The sequence below is a fragment of the Euprymna scolopes genome, chromosome 28, assembly GCF_053919585.1.
Source record: "Euprymna scolopes isolate OS-2025 chromosome 28, ASM5391958v1, whole genome shotgun sequence".
In the NCBI taxonomy this organism is placed as follows: domain Eukaryota; kingdom Metazoa; phylum Mollusca; class Cephalopoda; order Sepiida; family Sepiolidae; genus Euprymna; species Euprymna scolopes.
Window position 1 is genome coordinate 91,959,565 of NC_136509.1, and position 20,000 is coordinate 91,979,564.

The following is a 20,000-nucleotide window of genomic DNA, read 5'->3' on the forward strand; positions in this document are numbered from 1 at the left end:
CCTAAAAATCCAAATCAATTTTACATTAAATTATATTGTATTTTATATTCTATATTCTTCCCTTTAATGTTTTTCATGCTGTTTACTTTGTAGGATGAAGTGAAAGAAAGCAAAATGAGGGTTGCAAGTTTGGTCGAAGAAGTTCAAAATGCCCAGGACAAAAGGAGCGCTCTCTATCAGTCGTACGATGATGCCATTAACAAGTTCAAGGGCAACAAAGATTTTGCCCTCTTCCAGTCAAGCCGCAAAAAGTTTGACGCTGACTACAAACAGCTTACGCAGCAGATACAAAATCTACAAGTCACCCTTAAGACAGAAGGGGCTGAGGTTGTTGAAAAGGTAAAACATTTTTCACACTTTTGATTTTAAAAAAAAAAAAAAAAAAGTGTTAAATGTAGATAAACTGTTTCATATACAAAATATTTTCGAAAGAGCACAAATATGCGAAGCTGAAAATGGGCAACATTTAAGACATTATTTTTTATAAAGATTGTTTGAATTTTTTTTTTTTTTTTTTCCTCCAATGTTTTAATCAGATTGTGTTAAAATTGCAGAAAGATATCAAAAATAATTTAAGTTTAAAACCCTTCAGTAACTTTTTGGACACCCTGTGTGTATGATAATGGTTAGGGCTATGACAACAGAATATTCTTATCATTGTTCTGACTCTCGAGTATATATCCGACACAGTTAATCAACCGAGAACCACATTACTCTCTATATAAAAGCATATAAGATATCAATGGATACACACTCGAGAGTCAAAACAATGAAAAGAATATGCTGTTGGCCTAGCCCAGTAAGGACACATTTCTTTTTATTTTAGAAGTGGAGGATTATTTTAGAAACATTTTTAACCTTGCCATCTCTTTTATTTTTTATAGGTGATGGATCTCCAGAAGCTGGACAGTCAATATAAGGAACTTATCAGTCAAGCAGTGAATTACGCGGAGAAATTAATAAATAATAAAATCAGTAAACAAGTGTACATTGATAATGAGTCGAATATCAGCAAGAAACAATCGGAGATATATCAAAAAATGGAGGCACTGAGTAGTTCGCTCTAAGCAAAATAGCAAATATTTCCATGTTTCAAATCATTTCTACATTTTTATTTGCTAAAAAAAAAAAACCTTTCATGCCAATTCTTTGTCTTAATTTTCTTAATTTTGAAATAAAACATTCTTTAATAAACTCCCTTTTTTCCCCTTTTTTTATTTTTAAAAACATGACGCTTACCAACAAAATACAGTTTTTAACAAATTTGTAAAAAAAAAAATGACATTTAAGATATTGCATTGTATGGATTTCAATATTTGAAATGAACACTATAAAAAACATCTAGGAATCGTCATAATCAAATTTCTTAATGTCACATTTTAATAAAAAAAGAAAATGTAATTATTGTTAGTAAAAGTTGAATTTAGCTATTTTTTTTGTCTACTTTAACCATTTTTTTTTTTTTGTCTATTTGTAATTTAAAAAAAACTTGCAAAATGAAAGACTTTGTTATGATATGGAACAATAAAATTTTTATTTTATCTTTTTAAATTTGTTTTTTAATTATAATCAACGAGTGATGGGAGAAATTAATACTTTTATTCAAATAAAATACCGTTTCAGTTGAAATAAAATACCGTTTCAGTTGAAAAAAAATATATAAGAATAATAAATTTCCACACAAAAAATGTTAAATTCTTCAGAAAATTTTAAATCATTGTTTTCTTATGCTTTACATTATTTAAAACAAAAATCATTTATTATAAATTTATTATTAATCTTAGAAAGCCATGCATTAATTAAAATTAATTCTAAATTGTATTTCATTTTGTTACAATTTATGAAGTGTGTGTGTGTATATATATATATATATATATATATATATATATATATATATATGTATTATTCAATTATTCATATTAGTGTATTCAATATTAAGTAATGTGATTTGACTTTGTTGTTGTTCCTTCTTATGAAACTGATTTTTAATTTAATTAAAATTTGATTTTTAAATTTAAAAAATTTTTTTTAAATTATAAATCACATTACTTAATATTGAATTAGCTCTAGGACATTTAACTATCGAGCTTATTATATATCTAAATTACAACGAGCATTTCCTGTATTTTAATTAAACTAGTAATTTCACTGTTACATTAAAATACACTTAGCTCTTTAGACTATTAGTCTAATCTCCTTTAAATTATATATATATATATATATATGTATATATATATCTGAGAGAGAGGAAAGATTAACAATTGTTAAATTATTAATCTGCTTGATAGGGAATAACATAGAATCAAATTATGTGTATGATTGTTTCGGAAACAATATCCATTTATTCATTTAATATTTACAAATAAAATATTGAAAAATATTGTCTCCTTGTCAGCACAAATGGGAGGTGATTATGATTGGGAAAGACACCAAATTTTTGTGTCTTTCCCAATCATAATCACATCCTAAACTTGCGCAGCAATGAAGAATACTTTTAAAAAAAGAAAAAAGTGTTTGATATTTCTTCATTGGAATGCAGAACAGTTTTGGCTATCAAGGAAGAAATTGAAACTATAAATTTCAATCGGAATGGAACTAAAAGGGAACAAAAATTCTATAGAGGAAATAAAACAAATTCCATGGACACACAAGGTAGGACAATGCATTGTTTCAAATGTGGTTCTATTAGGCATTTTGCCAGAGACTCTACTGGTTTTAGTCCTAGAAATATTAACACTGTTGTGGATTCAAACTATATACATTTTGTTTCAGGTTTCATTAATTAATTCAGAGTCCTGTTATCAAAGATTGATAAATGATTCTAATATAAAAATGTCTAATCTTGTAAAAGAGACGCTGGGCGTGGCAGTGTTGGATTCTGCCTGTTCTAGAACTGTTACTGGAGAACTTTGAATGTATTTCTTGGTACATTAAATGACTGAGATAAGTGATTAGTGAAGGCTTAAATCCAACAAGACATTTTATTTTGGTGATGCAATTAAAGCAGTTTAATTTCGGGTATCTATAGAAGGCGTAAAAGGTGTCAGAGTATATATATATATCTATATATAGATATAGAGAGAGAGAGAGAGGTTGACATCGTCAAAAATCAATGAAAACTGCTGACATGATACTAGATTTTAAAGGTGACAGCTGTAAGATTTTAGGTAGAAATATAAAATTGCGAAAGACCACTTCTGAGCATTGTAGTTTTCCATTGATGAATAAGCTTTTGCAGGCTGAAAAGTCATAAAACTTTGTTACATTGTGAAGCTTTAAAAAATGCTCTAGAATGGAGAAAAGAAGAAAGACTGAGAAATTACATAAACAGTTGCTCATGCATTAAAGAGATATTGGTATCATTGGTGAGAGGCAGTAGAGCTTTCATGATAAAGAGGTTCTAACTCTTAAGGACGTCTATAAAGAAGCATATTTTGAAGTTCCAAAATGTCTCTTGAGTGATAATGTAGGAGAATTTAATAACGATTATTACAGAGAGATAATTGAAAAACTGAATATTGAAACCTGCACTACAGCCGCAGTAATGGCACTGTGGAACGTCACAATCTAATATTGGTTGAAGAGGAAATGTGAACCAGAAATGGCTTTGGCTGTTAGTGCCAAAAATGCCCTTCAAAATAGTTCTGGACATATCCCAAATGAGCTTGTCTTTTGGATCCAACATATATGCTGTTAGATTTGATAGACCAGTTACTCACATTAGATCCTTCAACAACCAGTGATACGGTTAGAATAAATTTAAATGCTCTACATTCTGCGAGAAAAAGGTTCATGGAGGCTCGATCAAGTGAAAAAATTCAGAGCGCACTGCGATTTAATGACATTATGCAGATGAACGATTTGTGATGGGGACAGCATCTACTATAGAAGACAAAATTATAAAGTATAGCATGGCCCTGCTAAAGTTTTGGGTAAAGAGGGTCAGTGTATTGATCCAACATGGAGGAGCATTCTACAGGATGCGTCCATATCACTTGATAGTAAAGAAAGACCTTGGAAGGCCAAGGAATAAAGAAAATACAATTACCTTCAATGAGACTTTGACTCTAAAACTAATTATGTTGGGCCTTTTGACTAAGATCACAGCATAGTATTAGTGTTATGTTGTGATGGACAATGCCAAAGGTCTGAACAATTATTATTATTATTGATTTGTTAACTGTAATATAGAAAAAGATATGCAGAGAGAATGTTTTGAAAGAAAGGAATGTTTAGCTAGAATATTTATTTTAAAAATCTAATGGAGGAATTTTAACTTAGATTTATAAACAATGAAATATTAGAGATATTTATGTACCTATTTACTATAACTCTGTCCCGTGGGGAGGCAGACACCAGGGTCGTTTTTTAACGTGGAGAAAAGGTACAAAAATAAAAATTGTCTCAGTCGTGAAGGATTTCTCCTCCATCGAAAGAGAACAAGAAATAGAAGTGCAGCATCTGAAGAACAGATGGTATTTATTTGCTCCCCCACCGAGCAAATTAGGCACAAGGCCAATTTTTAATGTGAGGAGTGAAGGGGAAATGGGGACCAACTCCCCAGGGAGTAGGGGAGCTGGATAGTGACAATTGGTATGAAGGGTTGCCCCTACATTGACCAAGGTCTTATATGTGGGGTCGCCCCCACATATGGTCTTTGCTTGCAGTATCTGCCGGAACAGATGGTATTTATTTGCTCCCCCACCGAGCAAATTAGGCACAAGGCCGATTTTTAATGTGAGGAGTGAAGGGGAAATGGGGACCAGCTCCCCGGGGAGTAGGGGAGCTGGATAGTGACAATTGGTATGAAGGGTTGCCCCTACATTGACCAAGGTCTTATATGTGGGGTCGCCCCCACATATGGTCTTTGCTTGCAGTATCTGCCGGAACAGATACTACACTTTGATCTTGTTTATATATTTTATTGAGAAAGAAAAAATTGAACATAAAAAACGTACAAAAAATTCAATTCAACGAAATTAGGCACAAGGCCCCACAAGAAATTGGGAGGGGGAGGGTACAGGGTCTTTTTGACTATGTAACAGATGAGACTTTGAAGTCTTACTCTTGACTGGCAACATTTACCAAAATGCCTCAATCACTCTGTGGATCCTAATCTAACTAATAACTCCAGCGTTCAATGTAAAATTTAACTATGTACAATTTGTATATTCATTTCTGTATGTTGTGTGTGCATTTTTTTTTTTTTTTTTTTTTTTTTTTTTGTGTGTGTGTATGTGTGAGAAAATAAAGTTCGATTTCATTAGAAAGAGTTCTTGAATTAATTGGCATAAAATGTTCGTGGAGTGGGAAAAAACTAATGAAAATGTTCATTCTTGTCCCGAAGGCCAAGGAATTCAATTTTATAAGCAATAAACAATGGGATTAACCTGGTAATAAAGAAAGAGTGGGCTTTGATATATGGACTACAGATAGAAGCAAGAGTCAGAACGAGGGAGCCGTCCACGAGAGGAGGTTGACTTTATCAGCCGTGGAAGCATTCAACTGAGCTAACTAAGAGACGATGTAAGGACTAAAGGGAGAAATCATTGTAAGTCCATGAGGGAAAAACAAAAAAGAAGCCCTGTTGTACTGCTTCACAGTGAAATGTTTTCTTGCAGTGTCCAAGAGACAAAAGAAGCTACAACCTAAGGTTAGTAGTCCGTTATCAAATGGCCATTGTGTGCTTATATTTGTTGAACCTTTCCCGAACTAATTACTGTTACCTTGTCCAAGTTGTGTGAATTCTGTTTGAATATGTGTAAACACACACACACACACACACACACAACGAACATTTATAAACACTAGATGATACATGAGCATCAGTTTCATACACATTTATATTGACTAAGTGTGCATGAATGCACATATATACACTCTTTATATACAACCTTACAATCCAACACTAACTCTGACTCCTAAATTTATTAACTCAAAATTGGAAACCCTATGTCTGTGACTCCTAGCTGACCACCTATCCCGTGTCCAACCGCCTTTGTATCCCTTAGTGCAATGTTTCTTGAAAAGGGTAGTGGTTTGATATCAGGGGTGGGTGGGCAGTTATGCAAAAAGGAGCGGGTTTTTTTTGGGGGGGGGCGGTAATTAAAAATATACACACGCATATATATAGAGAGAAAGTAGGCAAATTTTTTATGCTAACGAATACACATATATGCGTATAATTGTGTATATGTAGGTTATATATATATATATATATATATATATATATATATATATAGTGTGTGTGCGTTTTGTAAGGATGCAATTGAGTGCATATATATATACTAGCAGGCTGCCCAGCATTGTCTGATCGTAAAATATGCTTAAATGATATTTTGATTAATGCAGATTTCGTATTTATTATATTATATTGGACCCTATAGTAATGATTTAAAAAGTTTTTTAAAAAATGATTCATGCGCCATCATCGAGAATTGAAACCAAGACTTTTAGCTTATGATTTACTTTTTCCTTTGATGTTAATGGCAAATTCCACAATTTTCCCACTCCGCCTACCAGATTATGATCCCCAGCAGGCTTCACTTCTAGACCTATTCCTCACCACAGTACACAAGGATTGTGTGACTGATGCCCACAGTCCACTTGTAAATGCAGACCACTTAGTGGTATCAGTTGACATCACACTTAAATCGCAACCCTAAGGCGAGGAGCCATTGCTCAAAGCAACAAGGTACTACAAAAGGGATGACTTGGAAGCCATTAATGAACACGTCAGCTCCCATGGACCGATATTTTCTCTCTTCTTGCTGAACGGTGTGCCAATGAGACAACTGAATGGTACAAAGTGGGCACTGAAGCACATTTTCCCATATGGAAGTATTATAGCAAGCTCCACTCACCCTCATGGTTCACTACAGATTGTGCAGCTACCATTGCACAAAGACAGCACGCATTCCACTGGTTTGTACATCATAATAGGGGTCCTACGCTCTTCAATTGCCTACCACGTAACATCAGAGAGATCACGAACTGCAAAACAGAATCATTCAAGTCGGCGCTGGATACCTGGCTGAAGTCTGTACCAGACGAACCTCAGATCCCCAGTTATACCACTATGAGACGCAGTGAATCCAATAGCTTACGCCACATGCTTGTCTGTGTAAAGAGGGACAGCGAAACGGTGCAGCGGTCTATTGATTCGACGCCGCCTATACCGTCCCAACTGGAGGCCGCTTGCCGCAGTGACCTTGGAGGGCTCTGACCGCCGAAAGACATCACACAAATCACACAAAATAAGTCAAATACAAATAGGCAGAAATTTGTAGATGCTAGAAATCATTGTTAGAGAGAGATAGCGGCAGTCAAAAGAAAGCATGATGGTTTTAAACAAATAAAAGATCACTGCTGGACAAAAGCAGGTAAGAAACTACTCGTATTACTTTTATATAAGATAAATATCGTCAATGTTTATTTGCTAATTTGCAACCATTTTGAGCAAAGCACTTCATTAATAGTCGGCCTGTCAACGGGTTCGAAAGTAAAAAGGTACTTGATCAGATTTTCACAATCTTCACTTAACTGGAATTTTGGCCAGGGGAAATTCAATTTCTCTTCCTCTTGGATGATTTTCTTAATCCCATTGTTTTCGTTAAACGGCATTTTACCTGTACTCATGATGTAGACGACAGCTCCCATTGCCCAGATGTCGGCTTTGCGTGTGTCGTATGGCTCACCAATTAAAATCTCCGGAGCTGCATATGACTTGGAACCACAGTATGTGTGGCTTAACAATCCATGTGGATCATACTTGCTAAATCCGAAATCCGTAATTTTGATGTTGTCATAGTTGTCCAGTAAAAGATTTTCCAGCTTCAGGTCACGATGACTGATGTCTTGGTTATGTAAGTAGCTGATGCCTTCGCTCAACTGGAAAGAAAAAAGTTAACAAAAGAGAAAAAATATATAAGTTGTGTATTACAGTGGTTAAAGTATCAGAAATCCCCAAAAAGAGAAACGTTTTCCTGCTCAGTCTGTGGAAAGGGAATTGGGCGAAACTCCATATTCTTGTGCCTCCTCGACATAAATACTCTGTCTAAGAAACATTGTATATATATAGAGTGGAACGATAAAATTGTCACCCTAAAAAAAACAACACTACAGCTTTATTTTAAAAGTTTTATTGAAAAACACCAATTCAGATAACTTGATTATATCGTAGAACTGACATCTATTCAATGTATCCACCTTCAGCCTACATCACCGTCTCGATACGGGTCCACAACTGAGAGCATACCTTTTCCACAAACGCTGATGGGAGTTCGGCAAATACTCGGTGGATATCAGTGATCAGGCTGGCTTTGGTGTTGTGGGAGGTTATGTTGGTGATGTTCTCAATGTGCGACCAAACAAAGTAGTCCAGCGGCTTCAGGTCCGCGTAGTAGGGGGGGGGCAGTGAGAGAAGAGTACAAAGTCGTAACACTCCTTCTGAAGCCAAGCTTGGGTATCTTTGGACTTGTGGGCTGGTACCGAGTCCTGCTGCCACACCTAGAGTCGATCAGCGGCCACCTAATTGCACCAGGGGATCACCACACTCTTCAGCACATCCATGGTGTTGACTTTCAAGCTGACTTTGAAGATGTGAGATGGCATGATGTGGCCCTCACTTGAAACCACACCAAAGACCATAACCGTGGCCGGAAACTATGTTTTCATCATGCTGGACATGTCCCTGTTATTTGTGGCAATCCAGCAATGCATTTTGAGGGTGCTGACAGTGGTCATATCGTCATAACTTGGTTCAGCAGAAAGCATGAGTTGTACAGCGGCGCATATTCGATCTCGCTCGTTGAATAATGTGTCACTTTCAGACATGATAGAACACTTTTATCGCTCTTGGGATTTGTACACAACTTGCCAACTAGTAGATGGGCTGCGACAAAAAAAGAAAATCAGTTTTCATCAAATGGAAATGGAATCATGGCGTCTTTTCTAGGGTGATAATTTTATCATTCTATCCTGTGTAAGAAGTACAATTGGAATTACTGATAGGTTAAGAAATGGTAATCAGTTTATATGCAAGAAGTGTAAGACTGTAGATGGATGAGAACTTGGTATTTTGGATTCTTCGGAGTAGAGTTCTCATCTTGAGTGTTATCCGAACAAGGTTTCGGCTGATGTAACCTCCGACCTTCTTCAGATGTATGTTGTTGAACTTTGGAAACTTTTTGTCAAACTTGGGAAAGAAAGAGTGTAGAAAGGAAATTGGATGCAACTCCAATCTTTTGTAATACTTGTAAGCACTGATACTGCCATCTTGAGGTAAATACCCCAGAAAAATATTGCCTTCTTAAAAATGGTACATCAGAAGAGATGCTGCGAGTTTGTCTCTGATGTATCGTTATTTTCATGGAAAGTGTTCGACTCAGCTTCAGTCTATGGTCCCCCCTCGCCAAACTTTCACAAGAAACACTCGTCTAGCTGAAAACACTATCAATAATTCCCCCCACTCTTTATCTGTGCCTAAACCTAAACATAGATTCTATGAACAAAGCTTCTTTCTTAGAACTGCACGCCTGTGGAATTGTCTTCTGTTTTCCTGCTTTCCAGCTGACTACAATATGGTTGTGTTCAAGTCTAACGTAAATAAGTTCTTGATGAGCCGTTCCATATAAGATATCAAATTTACCGAATTTTCATTACTAATGATTGCTATATTGTCCAATTTCTACTGTAAACTTTTTAACCTTTATCCTTGAGTGGCCTCTTGGCCTTGATAATGTGGTGATGTCTGTGTAAAAAAAAAAAAAAAAGGTAAAATTCCAGAAGCTAAATCAAATGAAGACAAGCGACTTTGTAAATATAGGGCGTCTCAGTATAAATGTGACACGGATAACGACTGATAACTGTTACAATATTCACAATATTGTAACAGTAGGAGTGGTTAACACACCGGTTCCCGTTAGATCACCAAAGTTAAGCAATGTTAAGCCTGGTCAGTACTAAAATGAGTGCTTATTTGGAAATTCCAGGTAGTGCATGTGCTCATTGCTAATCTTGGCATTGTTTCCAGTCGTCCTGGACTTTTCGTTGCCACTGGACTCAAGCAGTGCCAATTCAGGAGAGGCGTGGAGTATTGTTGCCGCATTTGGACTGGTCCATCATCCACTAGTCTCTCTTTATTGGACAGGGTCCAAAAAAAGAGTTTCCAATCTAATAATAAAAACTGAAAACCAAGCTCCAACCCCTGTCCGATCGTCGTAATGTTGCATCCATGTGCTTGTATTCCAAGTACTTTAATGAATTGTGCTCTGAAGAATTCTTAGTATTTATGTGTTCCCTCCCCTCGACGTAAACACCCCCATCTTATAAACATTGTAAACATTGCATACACAATAAGTACAATGGAATTATGGGTAGATTGAAAAATGGTAACCAGTTTATATACAAGAAGTGTAAGACAATGAAGATGGGTGAGAATTTGGTATTTTGGATTATTTGGATTCTTCAGACTATTGTTTTAATCTTTAACGGCACAATCACATTGACACACCGGTTCTCACCAGATCACTGAAGTTACGCAACGTTGAGCTTGGGAAAGCAACGCGTTGTATGTAACATAAGGTAAAAGGGTAGATGAGCCTCTTTTAAGCCATGGTAGGCAACCCATCTAGTGATTGCATCACAATAAAAAAATACCCTTGATAGCTCTAGCGAAGCATAAAGTATTCAGCTACGGACAAGATTTTAATTATACTATAAACTCATGTAGTGAGTTCAATCTCAACTGCGGCTGCATGTTACGTTTTTTTTAATGTTATTTAATCTTTTATAAGAAGTATGTCGTAGTTCACTTGAATCATTCTTTATCAGATAAAATGTGTGTTTGAAAACTTGTCAATGCAGGAATTATAAATGGTATATTTCCTCAAATATTTTTGGGGGCATCCCCCATTTTCAAGAGGTAACAAATGTACATCAACTCTTTATGCTGCCGTTTTCGGTTTGATGCACATTTGTTACCTCTTGAAAATGGGGGATGCCCCCAAAAATATTTGAGGAAATATACCATTTACAGCCAGGTAAATAAATATTTATTGAAAATTATTGAACCCTTTCAATTATTTATCATAATTTATTTATTTATCTGTTTACAACGACTGAATAATTCCTGCATTGGCAAGCCTTCAAGCAAACCTTTTAATCTTTTATGTTATTTGCACGTTTCAGCCGATGCAATTTCCGACCTTCTTCAGGTGTATCTTGTTGAGCATAGGAAGCTTTCTGTCGAACTTGGGAAAGAAAAATTCCCCGAGTTTGACAAAATATACCTAAAACATGTTGGAGGTTACATCAGCCAAAATGTTGTGCATTTCTTTTTAAGTGATTGTTTTTTCTATATAAGTTCTAGTGTAGTAGTAAAAATTTTCCCAAAATATCTTTAATCTTTAATATACATGGGTATGCATATACGTGTGCATGTGTCCAGGGAGAGGAATGGGTTCAGTGAAAAACAAAGAGGGAGGGTGGGGGGGACGGGTGAAGAGGAAAGAGAGAGAAGAATAGAAGCTATAATACACTTTTGCAATTCCGTAAAGACAAAAAATATTAACGTACAAGCCAGGTGGGTGGCAGAATTGATATTTTGCTTTGTATGTAGTGGTTGCTATTCATGACTATATGACATAATCACGTTGACACATCAGTTCTCATTGAATCACCGAAGTTAAGCAACATCGAACCTGGTCAGTACTAAATGGGTGACCATTTGGGACTTCCAGGTGCTGTATGTGCTCTCCGCTTATCTCTGCATTGTTTCCAGTCGTCCTGGACATCACCTTGCTACCGGACTCAAACAGTTCCAATTCAGGAGAGATGTGGTTAGGGACTGCGCGACCCTTGCCTCACAATTACACACGCAGCTGCCCCTACAGGGGGTATCCTTTGTCTTTTGAGACTGAATGGAGGTATCGATCGATTCATGAATGGAAAATGACCGATAAAACAGCATGAATTTATAAACAAAATACATTTAGAGAGAGAGAGAGAGAGAAAGAGAGAGATAGCGAGAAAAAGAGAGAGAGAGAGAGAGAGAGAGAGAGAGAGAGAGAAAGAGGGAATTGAAGTTTTTCATTATATATTTTCACAAGAAACGCCTGAAGAAAGTCAAAGTTTACAGTGGTCGAAACATTGAAAATAATATCTGGGATGAGAACAGTCGTCTGAAAAATCCAAATGATACTAGTTATCAATCTTCATCTAAAATATTTCACCCTCCCCCGCAAAAAAAATCTTATATATAAAAGGCTATATGTCTGTCTGTCTGTTTCTATATTTTCAAACTCTATCTCCTCCGAAACTAAAAGTCGCAGAGCAGCGCTAGGGGCTTCACATGATTGGATTTTTATGGGTTTTTAGTCGGTGAAATTTGAGGGTTCAAAAATGAGTCAAAATTGAAAAAATCGTTAAACATTTTGTACATTCATCTTAGTTTATTTTTAAGTTTTAATCAGTTCATGTGTGTATCACGTTGGTACAATGGTAACGTCACCAACTTTGAATGCTATAGTTTTGGTATCGATTCTAGCTGATGGCACCCAAATACTTTTTTTTCTACTTTTGAAATCATAACTTTATAATAATACAAAGTGTCCACAAAGTCTGGCTACATTATGCAGCCAGATTTGTGGGCTCCGTGTAGATTATGCAGCCAGACTTTGTGGGCACCATGTAGATTATGTAGCCAGACTTTGTGGGCACCGTGGAGATTATGCAGCCAGACTTTGTGGGCACCGTGTAGATTATGTAGCCAGACTTTGTGGGCACCATGTAGATTATGTAGCCAGACTTTGTGGGCATCGTGTAGATTATGCAGCCAGACTTTGTGGACACCCTGTATATACAAAATCTGGACAAATTAAAATATCATATATATAAGTGTATTTTATGCCCGGGCAATGCCAACCTCCAATCCCACTATTTAAAACATAAAATAAAATATAAAATAACAAATTCGCTGGTTCAAAAAGATGCAACTGAAGAAGATCGGAGGTTACATTGGCTGAATCTTTGATTGCATTTGATAGCTTACCATTTTCTTGTTGATTATTTTTTCTTTGTCCTTACAACGGATTTATCTACGTGATTGCCATCTGCTCAACAATTGAAGTAGATTAAAGGGGTGTAACATTACGTGGGATTAATATGAGACAAAAAATATTGATGTACACGGAAAGAAGATTTGATATTTTGCCTCTTATTTAGTGGTAGTTTATTCATGACCAGAAAATGGCTAGTAAACAGCATAAATAAGAAAGAGGTGGAGAGAACGGGTGAAGGGGAAGGAAAGAGAAGAATAGAAGGCAATTCCGGGTAGCACTGCTAGTTTTAAACAAATAAAACATCACTATCGGGCAAAAGTAGGTAATTACTTTTTAGTTTGTTTTTTTTTAAGTCATATTAGTTTTATATACATGGGTGTGCATATACGTGTGCATGTGCGTGTGTGTGTGTGTGTGTGTGTGTGTGTGTCCAGAAAGAGGAATGGGTTGAGTGAATAAGAAAAAGGAAGGGTGGGGGGAAACGGGTTAAGAAGTAAGAGAGAGAAGAATAGAAGTTATGATACACTTTTGCAATTTTGGGCAATTTCGGGTAGCACTGCTAGTTTTAAACAAAGAAAAGATCAAACGCATATTACTTTTATATAAGATAAATATCGTCAATGTTTATTTGCCAATTTGCAACCATTTTGAGCAAAGCACTTCATTAATAGTCGGCCTGTCAACGGGTTCGAAAGTAAAAAGGGACTTGGTCAGATTTTCACAATCTTCACTTAACTGGAATTTTGGCCAGGGGAAATTCAATTTCTCTTCCTCTTGGATGATTTTCTTAATCCCATTGTTTTCGTTAAACGGCATTTTACCTGTACTCATGATGTAGACGACAGCTCCCATTGCCCAGATGTCGGCTTTGCGTGTGTCGTATGGCTCTCCAATCAAAATCCCCAGAACTACATATGACTTGACAGTATGTGTGGCTTAACAATCATGAGGAGATAAAATACATGTGGAGAAAGAGAAAAAAATTTTGTCACGTGTTGAGACTGTGCACACACACACACACACACACACACACACACACACACACACACACACACACACACAGAGGAAGGTCTGATACTAAAAACACAGACTGATGAGGTGAAGCTGTCAAAGCTGACGTCGCTGGAGGTGAATGGATCAAGTAGTTGACCTCACAGCTGCCGGAGTTAGAACACCTGTTAAAAAGCGGTTAAATATAAACAAGCAGTCAGAAGAGAAGACTCAGTCAAAAAAGCGACAGTAGCCGCGATTCAGCGCTAAATCCACCACCTCCTGCCCCCTCCCTCTGTCTACCGCTTGAAGCATGCACAGGAAGCAAGAAATAAAATAATAATTTTATATTTTTCTAACAAATGAATTTGTGTTGCAAGTTTGTTTTTCTTGGCTGACGAGAAATTACTATTGCTCGACCCAGCTGCATCACAAATGAAGGTAGTGAAGTTCCTGTGTGGACATTATAAATAGATCATCTATATAATATTCTGCTTGTTTTTTGAAAGTTTCATGGGAATAGTAAATTCGCAAGCGATCCCCAGTTGCTTGTATATACGTGGTTGGAGAGATGATGGCGTTAATTTGATACTGATCAGGCTAAATGTTGCTTAACATTAGTGGTTTAATGAGAAGCAGTATGCCACCATGATTTATATTATACTTACGGCGTATCATGCAATGATAAGTAAAATGTATTGCAGGTCGTTTATTAACATGCTTTTAAAAACCATTTAACAGTAAACATTAAAAAAAAAATATAAACAAATAATGCATACCTGTCTGATTAATCTCTTGTTTCTTTTTTCTGGTATAGATCCGTAGTTTTGAACATATCTCAGCATGTCTCCATTCGATGCATACTCTAGGACGATATAGACATGCTCAGCTTCTTCAAAACTTCGGCAGAACTTGATGATGTGAGGGTGATCCAGTTTCGGCCAAATCTCCAGTTCTCGGTGAAGAAATCGTTGTAGGAAATCTTGCGGTGCCTTTTGTCGGTTTACGATCTTTATCGCAACCAATTCGGGGTCTTTTTTTAGACTACGGGCCAACTTCACTTTGGAATAACTTCCACTACCTGTTCCAAAATAGAAAGAAGAATGGGTAGTTCTTCGTTAGAATAGCGAAATTCCAAAAATTGCATTTCAAATAATTGTCATGTCACAGTAATGGACATATCCAAAAATTACAAAAAAAAAAAAAAGCCGATAAGGTAGAAAATTAAGTATTAATGAAAATACTTTTTGAAGACAATTAGGGAAAATTAAATTTTGCAGAAAAAATAAAGAAAGAAACCAAAGAGCTCGAATTATGACAAAAGGAAAAGGAAGGTAATTATTTTCTGAAAACTGAAAATCTTTGGCCACTTTAGCAAAACTTAATCTTCGCTAATTGTCTTCGAAAACTGTTTTTATTAATAATTAATTATCTACCTGATCGTTTTTCGTAAGTTTTGGATATGTTCATTACTGCGACATGACAATTAAGTAGATACCATTGGTTTTACTTGAAATCCAATATTTCGATTTGCAAATTTCACGATTATAACGAAGAAGAACAGGAGAATGTCAGACAAAAAAAAGGAAGTTCCTTGAATATTAGGAGAAAGGATAACACTGATCCAGTTTTATTCCAATAATAAAAAAAATATAATTGCACAAAAACTGATATGAGTGAATTTTAACATGCTGAAAGTATTTTTTTTGTTTACACTTTCGGAAGAACGATGCTAGTGAAAAGAAAAGACAATCCAAAGTTAATTCTGTTTATTCTTAATGTTTATTCTAATGACTTAGAATTCTTAAGACTTTTAGGCAGATTTGAAGGAGCTTGCCCCCAACTCTCTATTTTTTTTTTATTTTCGTCTCTTCTTCCAATTTTTTCAGCGGATTATTATCAAAATACACACTAGTCTACCAGATTATAAAAAAAAATGAAGAAAAGTCAATATTTAAATATTTGTATGAGGTTATAGTGAATCAATAACCCATTTTAGAACTACTCAATGTTTTTAGGCCAAAGTTGTGTATTTAGCCTTTTTTTTTTTTTAAAACAGTTCAGCCCTTTTTTTAAAAAAAATTTCGCCTTTAATTTAAAAAATTAGGCTAAACTACTTTTTAAAAAGGCTAAATTTGCGAAATTTGGCCTAAAAACGTCGTGTGGTTCTAAAATGGGTGATCGATTTACTAGAACATTGGATTAGAAACTGAGCACGCTATACAAATATGTTAATATAGACCTTGTTCCATTTTTTTAATAACCTGGTAGACTAGTGTCTATTCGATAATAATCCGCTGAAAAACTTGAAAACAAAAAGATGAAAATAAAAAAAAATAGAGAGGGGCAATTTCCTTCAGGTCTGCCAACTTTTATTTTATTTAATTAAAGAAATTTAACTTAAAAAAAACGAAATATAAAATACATTCAATCTATTTCATAATATAGTACATGAATCTGCATGATTTATTTTAGCGCTTATATAATATTAGCCTGGGTGCCCGGTGTTGCCTGGTATTGCCCGGGTGTTTAGAGGTATAAAAAAATGTGGAAGTAAACAGGCAGGCTCAAACCCATGATACAAAGGCGGAAAAGAAAGTGAAAGAAAACCTGACGTCTTACCGCTACTCCATGACGCAACCGGAAGTGTAAAACGTTCAAATTAAACATAATCAATCAAAAAGATGACTTGCAGAAATAGCGCTGCTTTTAAACCTCCCACGAAGGTTGTTTTTAATGGAAGAGGGGGGGAACAGCTCCCCCAAAAAAAGGGGGCACTCTGGCAGTATCCAAATAAATAGTAATTGTCTCAGTATGAAGGGTTTCCTCTACATTGACCAAGGACCAATTACAGAACAGATACTACCCGGCCAAAAGACCAGGCTGTTGCGATTGCGTTCGATTAGTTTCGCTTTATTTATACGAAAAAGACAAACAAACACTCGAAATGAGGGAATTTTTTAAAACTCGATCCAAAAGAAGATAGAGACGATGTCTGGTTGCAAATCTGAGATATTACGATCTAGGAAGTATAAGAAAACTTCTCCTGGAATCTAACCGACGTGAGATCCTGGTGCAAAAAGTCTTTCATGGACATACACAAACGTGCGTGTCCATTTTGCCTTTTATATGTTAGACTAGCACGCTGCCTGGTGTTACGCGGTCGAAAAATACACTTAAATATAATAGTTAAATTCATGCAGACTTCATATTAATTATTATACAGCCAATTCTATATTGATAATTATATTATACCGAATCACTATTAAGTGATTTAAAAAATATGACTTGGGTGCCATCAGCTAGAATTGAAACCAAACCATTTTGCTCTACAGCGGTTATTGCTGTGAACAGATACGTATCAAAACTATACTTGATGAACCAACCCGTGATGGAAAAAAATATTGTATTCCAAAAATAACGTAAATTTTTAAAGTAGTTTTATTTTGCAATAAGAAAATCAAATTTTATGGCGTATCAAAGGATGACTGCCTTGCGACGCCATTTTAAAAAGAGTCTAAAAAACAAGGAAGATAATTCAAATATGCAAGATTTTTGTGTTATGTCTACGAATTTCCTTTAATTGCTTAGAAAGTATTTTATTTATAAAAATAAAACTACTTGATCAATTTACGTGCTTTTGGAATGTAATGATGGTGCATGACACTAATTCACTTATGGGCTATGGGTTAGGTGGGGTGCTTGACAAGAGGTTTAAGAAATTCATTCCTTTCTCCAAAATCCTGGAATATGTTTTTTTTTTTCCGATATGGTGGACAGATAAAAAATTTCTCAGCTAAGTGAAGTTGACATTGAGAACGAGAAGTCTGCTCTGATATCTAAGAAATATTGTCATTGAGCTTTATTTTAAGTGTCGGACCATGTAAGTGATAAGAATTAAACTGAAAGATGGAAGGACATAGCTGATAAAACAGTTTCTTTGAAGCAAATGGGTTGGAGAGAGAGAAAGAAAGAAAAAGAAAAAAAGAATTAAAGAGAAAAATGAGTTGGAGAGAGAGAGAAAGAAAAGAGAAAAGAAAAACGACAGAGAAAGAAAAGAAAAATGACAGAGGAGGAAATGCTAATCTCAAAGAGATGGTGGTCGGAATTAGGGTTCAATAAAAGGCCATTGTGTTTGGAAATGAGAGGAGATTTGTTTGCTAGCATCGAAGAGTACGCATCGCTATGGGGCCAAAAACTCCCCAGAAGAGCTAAGTTGAAAAGCTCTTATTCTTCTAACTAAAGAGCATCATGAAGAACCCGAATAATTAACTTTCCTTTGCAGAAAGTGTACCCTGAATACCCTATGAATAATTATTCTCGTTTATAAAAAAATGATCTCCGAGTTATTAATGACTTGTTTGATTTGAAAACCCAGTTAATTACAGTGCCGACACTACAGCCAGCCATTAACCAAAGTACCTATGAGAACTGAACCACAGCATCTAACCAACGAATGGTAAACTGGAGCACAAAAGGTATTGCCACATGGACTTAACAACAGAGCAGTAGTTTTCAGGGACCAGTGATCACTCTCGAGGAGTCCACCACCAGATAAAGATAAAAGTGTAGCCACAGGGACTTAAGGTTAATGCACATTTTCTTGCCCATGTGTATGACAAGAACCCGCCTAATGGTGGTATTACAGAAATACAAGATTTTCTTTCCGTAATGGGTATGTACATCATACAAATATTTCTTTATTTTTCTTTTTTAATGTAGGGTGAATTCTGGACAAACACCAAAGTTTTTATCTATATAAAAAAAACAGTAGATGTATGCATGTGTGTGTAAATATTTAACCGATAAACTCTTAATATACTCGTCACATAACACTGAAATTAAGAAGAAATAATAATCATACACCAAGGACGATTTATAAAGAGTAACATCTTTGCTTGGACGGATTAATAACGCGTACAGAAATATGTCGGCAAGTTGAAATGTAAAACTGTTCATTTAATCATTAATTAGAAGTTGTTTAATTTTAAATCTTTTCTGTCGGGTTAGCTCAAATGGTAGGGAACCCTGCTGAGAACTGAATATTTTTGTTTCGATTCCAGCTGAAGACACTCAAGTCATTTTTTGAAATCAGTACTGCATGAATTAAAATATATTTAAGCGTTTTTATGACTGAGCAGGTCGGACGCCTCCTGCTAGTTATTAAAAATCAGTCTTATCGTATTTTTTTCAGTCCACCATTGATAAGAGCAGAAGTACTTGTAGAACAAGGGAGATAAATCAATTTTTCATTTAAGCAAGTAAAAATAAAAAGACGCAATATAATAAAATAACAATTTACAAAAAAAAAAAAAAATTCATTTTGACTTGTAATTAAACTTCTACTAAATCATCTTTTTTTAAAAATGTTGTTGTGGATATTTATTTTTGTATGATACGCACATATATTTAAATGCTTTTTCTTTACTGAAATTCAATTTTCACTTGTGACCAATATTATATATTACATATTAGGAACCCAACGTCAGTAGCGATTACATTAGCTAGTGTGAACTGGACAAGGGTCGGGTTATGCGCATGATAATCTAAATCTGTCAAACATGGTAAAATGTAGTAAACAAAACAGTCGAACAAAATGAGAATATGACGTGCGAGAGAAAACTAATGTTTTCAGATCAGTTCTCTCTTGGGAAAGCATGTGAACGAGACATGGCCAATAATGTAGAAATAATCTAAGACGAGCGTCACTTCGATGTTAGTCCGTCAGTGTCGTTCATTTCTCAAGTTAATATGTTAAATTTAAGGAATAAATAACGATTAAAAAGACATTCATCTCTCGCTTCATAAGTAAATTCTTTCCAAATAAAACCTCGAAAAAAAAATCTCAGCGAACGTCTCCTTGTATCATTCATGCATAAGTTTTACTTGTATTAGTTAAAAAAAGACGCGACAATCGACGACCACTAGATGAAACAGTCGCTCGTGAAA

At 35.4% G+C, this 20,000-nt stretch overlaps 2 protein-coding genes across 2 annotated transcripts in view; one reads left to right on the top strand and one right to left on the bottom strand.

Annotated features, from left to right (window-relative positions):
- The window catches only part of LOC145249728 (dolichyl-diphosphooligosaccharide--protein glycosyltransferase subunit 1-like), a 29,428-nt gene extending 28,234 nt beyond the window's left edge, over positions 1-1,194 (top strand). The window contains exons 9-10 of the mRNA XM_080111630.1: positions 94-339; positions 885-1,194. Of these exons, the coding sequence (XP_079967756.1) occupies positions 94-339; positions 885-1,067 (429 nt within the window). The 3' untranslated portion in view covers positions 1,068-1,194. The remainder of the gene's footprint in view (positions 1-93; positions 340-884) is intronic.
- A 6,205-nt stretch (positions 1,195-7,399) lies between these two features.
- LOC145249729 (testis-specific serine/threonine-protein kinase 3-like) overlaps positions 7,400-20,000 on the bottom strand; it is a 17,220-nt gene continuing 4,619 nt past the window's right edge. Inside the window, exons 2-3 of the mRNA XM_080111631.1 lie at positions 14,831-15,132; positions 7,400-7,890 (exon numbers count right to left, since the gene is read on the bottom strand). Of these exons, the coding sequence (XP_079967757.1) occupies positions 7,432-7,890; positions 14,831-15,132 (761 nt within the window). The 3' untranslated portion in view covers positions 7,400-7,431. The remainder of the gene's footprint in view (positions 7,891-14,830; positions 15,133-20,000) is intronic.